Raw genomic sequence first — 4,354 nt, 5'->3', positions numbered from 1 at the left:
TGAAGTCCCTTCCAACCCTCATTTTCTGTGATTCTAATTTAGTTGCTGGTGTTTACGTGTCCAGTAGATAGCGCTACTAGCCAGCATTACAATGCAGCCAAAGTAGAAGGCAGCAACAGGGATTTCAGGGGAAATGAACAATTAAACTCTATGAACTTAAATGACTTGCAGAACTCATAAAAAGAGACTCAGATTTTCAAGGTAAGCGGGTGCATTTGGCCCAGCCTGAGCTCAGAAACCCAACCCTGCTACAAACTTTGCCCACTTTTTTGGTGTCCACAAAAACTATCACATACTGTTGCACCTGGGTGGGGGGGGGAGATTTATTTGCACAGAGCAAATGGATAGATGGTCAGATTGGTATGAACTGTAGGGGTTTTTGCCTTGCTCTGTAGTGGTGGGGCATGACAACCTACCCAAGACCTCTTGGGTATATATTGACAATGTTTCATCAAAGCGGACACTGGGTGCCCTGGTTCTCTGACTTTACCTGTGGCAGGTTAGGCTGCTAGGCCTGTGTTGCGTCAGGGTTGACAGAAGTCTTATATAATTTAGATTCTGGATTTATGGGATGGTTTGGATAGGGATGATCCTGCGTCAGGCAGGAGGTTGGACCAGGTGACCTTTGTAGGTCCCTTCTTCCCCTATCTCTCTCAGACTCATCTTGCTGGTTTCCCTGCAGTTTCCTAAAAGATAAGGGTTAAAACAAAGGGGTAAATGGTCAAGTCTTTAAGTTGGAGACGATCGTATGTTCCCCAGGTCTCAACATTCAATTTCAATTGCCCCATGGAAGTGTGGGCAAGTGGAGACATTCATCTGCACCAACAGCTTGGACAGCACCAGAGAGTAAAGCGATTGTTTCCCCCTTGCTCCCCCCCTGCAGCCCAGCAGCAAATCCCCACCCCTGAGGCAGGTGGACAGTGTTGCTATGAAGGGGGAAAAAAAAAAAAAAGAATCCATTGTCTGAACTCCAAACTGCCACACGCCAGACCTCCGCCATTGTGCGCCCGCTATAGAGATGCAAAGCAGCAGCGTGTGCCATCCACAATCTGCTCTGTGCAGCGGCTCATTACTCATGCAGGCCTGGTGCCCTCCTTGCTCCAGGCTGCGGGGAGCATCTCAGCAGTGGGGCACAGGGGCAACGAAGAAAAGGGGAAAAAAAGTCATTAAAAAAGAAAAGAAGAAAACTGAAGGGAAAAAAAAAGGAAAAACTGTGCAAAATAAAATAAAGTCCATGTTAATAAAATAAAATGCAATGACACAAAAGCAAAAGAAGTCAAACACCATACATAAAATCAAATATTATAAATAAGATAAAAAACCAAGATGCAGAAATAAAATAAATGGTACTAAAAATAAATAAGCGCTACCAAAAAGTCATAAAGCAAACAATGAAGTAATCAAAATGAAATCATCAAAATGAAACCATGCAATAAAATGAAACAATCAAAATAAAAGTAACAAAATAAAACCATTCAATAATCAACATGAAATAAGAAAGAAAAAGTAAGAATGAAATAATCAAAAGGTCAAGACAAGAAAATAAAAAACAAAGGATTTTTTTTTTTAAAAAGTCAATAACTACAAATCAAATAAGCAGCGTGCAGAGGAAAGGGGCAACACCCCTCTCCCCCCGCCCCCCCGGAGCAGCGATTCATGTGTGCGTTGATGCGCAGGCCCCTCTCCCCGGCCGCGCGCGTGCAGGGTGCAGCTGCCCGGGCGGGTGCAGATGCGGCGCCCCCCGCGCGGCCCCGCAGTCTGCCCGGCAACACCCGCACCGCAGCCGGCCCGCCGCCGTGTCAGCGCCCCCCACGTGGCCCCGCGGCACGAGTCAGCCCCGCCCCCCCCGATTTGCATCAGAATGCTCGGGCCTGCGGGCCAATCAGCGCCGCGGAGGCGCCGCCAGCTGCCGGACGGCTTATAAAAGGCGGCGGCGGCGCTGCGGCAGCATCAGTGTGCTTGGGGAGCTGAGCGCGGGTAGGGCGGGCCGGGGCTGGCCGGAGCAGTCTGCGAGCGGCGCGTGTGGATACTACAGTCCCGCGGTCTGTGCCTTTGCCGGCAGCAGCATCATGACTCTGGAGGAAGTTCACGGGCAGGAGCCAGTGCCGGAGACGGGTGACAGGTGAGCGCTGGGGCTGGGACTGCGGAGCCGCGGGTTGGGGTGCACTTGAGTTGCTGGGGCTAACGTGCTGCTCAACTGGGCGCTGACCCCCCTGCCTGTGCCCCTCTTGCAGGATGCAGGGTGCTGGCAAAGCCCTCCACGAGCTCCTGGTATCGGCGCAGCGGCGCAGCTGCCTCACGGCCGGTGTCTACGAGTCTGCTAAGCTGATGAATGTGTAAGTACAGCCGGTGTCCCACTCCCCAGGCTGCCTCTGTCCGTCCAGCCACCTCCCTCCCTGCCTGGTGCGTGGAGCCTGGGCTTAACGGATGTCTGCCTCTCCCTCCCCCTGCAGGGATCCAGATAACGTGGCGTTCTGCGTGCTGGCCATGGATGAGGAGGATGAGGGGGACATCGCCCTGCAGATCCACTTCACTCTCATCCAAGCCTTCTGCTGCGAGAATGACATTGACATTGTGCGCCTTAATGACACCCCCAAGCTGGCCAAGATCCTGGGGCCTGGCGAGGAGGCGAGCGAGCCCAGAGACCTCCACTGCATCCTCATCATGGTGAGTGGCTGGGCTGGGTTGGGGGATGCTGTGGGTGTGGCTGCCCCCTGCAAGCAGCTTGGCATCTTCCACGGGTGCCTTTGGGGTGACACTAGCAGGTGCCTCTGCTGGAGACCCCTTCCCCAGACAGTCTCAGGGTGTGTGTTGGTTACTTATCTGACACTACTCTAGCATGGATTTCCCCACCTCCATGCAACTTGCCCCACAAGAAGCAAGATCCTGCTTGTTCCCCTTGGGGGGGAGGTGCCAGCTTAAAGGGCTAAAGCCATTCCTTTTGTGCCAGCATGCTCTCCCAGCTCTGAGGACCAGGAATGTGTGTACTCATGGAAGCTCTGTTCCTTTTTATTGCAGAACCCCAATGAGGATACGTGGAAGGATCCAGCCCTTGAAAAGCTGAACTTGTTTTGTGAGGAAAGCCGGAAGGTCAATGACTGGGTGCCCACAATCACCCTCCCAGAGTGATGAATATCCAGTGCACTAGGAAGGCTGAAACCTTTTGTTGCATTCTTCTCATGGTGTTGGCTCACCCAGTGTGCAACAAGTTTGCTGATTCTGTGGATTAGCCTGGTCAAGAGATCGGATTGAGTCTCAAACTGGCACCAAGCGGGCTCTTGTGGAGAGAAGAGAAGGAGGATGGCTCGTGCCAGCAGGTTGGCCCCACTGTGCAGTGGGGCTAGTGGAGGGGCTGGCATACCGTGGAGCTGAAGGAAGTACTGCAAGTTTCCAGGAGCTGAAAAAAATGCAAGTTTCAGGGTCGAGTGGAACTGTTCCAGAAGGCAGGACAGAAGGTTGGGAATTGGACAAAAATCATATGGAAGGACTGGACAAAACAACATTGTAACTAGGAATTGTTGGCAATATCTATGAAATATTAGGAGGAAAACTTTTTGGCCTAGTTAGAGACTTACTGTGACAATACAGACTTATGCAGACTGTCTTTTGTACGGACTGACTTGTCAGGCCTTTGGGCCGCTTTGCAAAAGTGGTTTGATTTTAATGCAATAATCATTTTTATTACTACTTATGCTGCTATTGAAGCACTTGTTTTATAATAAACTGTTTTTGACAAATAACTTCTGGTGTCTTGCTTACCTGGGTAGGGAGAAGCTTTTGGAGATTAGCACACATCCATAATAATATAATGTATATTTAGCAGATGTGAACTGCACTCTTCTCTGGCAGCTAATGCGTGGAAATGGGTCTTTACTGGGAAAGACTCTCTCTCTTTAACTCTGAGAGATTAGCTGATTTTAATTCAAAGCATAGCTCTTCAAAACTGATAATTTGACCTTTCACCCCTTTGCAACAGCTGCTTACTGCAACAGCTTGCAAGACTGAAGGGCTGCATGCTTAATGACCTTGTTTGTCATAGGTGGCCTCTACTTCACTAAAAAAACAGTCTGTAGTCCAAGAAGACTTGGTTTCAAACTTCCTGGTGTTGCATGCAGCTTGCTCTCTGAACAAAAAGCTTTGCATATCCTATATGTATTTAACCACCTTACTAGAATCTTTTTATAGTAGCCATGTCTTTGCACTTACAGAAATATTATTGATAAGAGTATACGTGTCCTCTTTTAACATTTTTGTGACTAGAAGTCAGTGTTCTGAAACATTACAATTAGTGTCTGAGTACAGGTTTCAGATAGATATAATAGCTTGCATCTGCTTCAAGTCTGTTGTTTGTCTT

The 4,354-nt window shown here is 49.3% G+C and overlaps 1 protein-coding gene across 1 annotated transcript; it reads left to right on the top strand.

Annotated features, from left to right (window-relative positions):
• Positions 1-1,938: 1,938 nt before the first annotated feature.
• On the top strand, positions 1,939-3,740 carry GADD45G (growth arrest and DNA damage inducible gamma). Its single transcript, XM_090037220.1, has 4 exons — positions 1,939-2,122; positions 2,235-2,336; positions 2,454-2,667; positions 3,019-3,740. The coding sequence occupies exons 1-4, from the start codon at positions 2,070-2,072 to the stop codon at positions 3,127-3,129; spliced, it is 480 nt and encodes a 159-aa protein (XP_089893346.1). The 5' UTR covers positions 1,939-2,069; the 3' UTR covers positions 3,130-3,740.
• Positions 3,741-4,354: the final 614 nt, after the last annotated feature.

This window comes from Crocodylus siamensis, chromosome 3 (genome assembly GCF_052110815.1).
Source record: "Crocodylus siamensis isolate JL-2025a chromosome 3, ASM5211081v1, whole genome shotgun sequence".
Lineage (NCBI taxonomy): Eukaryota > Metazoa > Chordata > Crocodylia > Crocodylidae > Crocodylus > Crocodylus siamensis.
The sequence above is the reverse complement of the archived record's forward strand: the minus strand, read 5'-3'. Positions and strand labels throughout refer to the sequence as shown.

Excerpts from the sequence above, each read along its gene's own strand:
- GADD45G (XM_090037220.1), top strand. The coding sequence starts at position 2,070 with ATGACTCTGGAGGAAGTTCACGGGCAGGAGCCAGTGCCGGAGACGGGT. Across the intron at positions 2,123-2,234 it reads GTGCCGGAGACGGGTGACAG|GATGCAGGGTGCTGGCAAAG; the intron begins GTGAGCGCTGGG and ends CCCCTCTTGCAG. Across the intron at positions 2,337-2,453 it reads TCTGCTAAGCTGATGAATGT|GGATCCAGATAACGTGGCGT; the intron begins GTAAGTACAGCC and ends CTCCCCCTGCAG.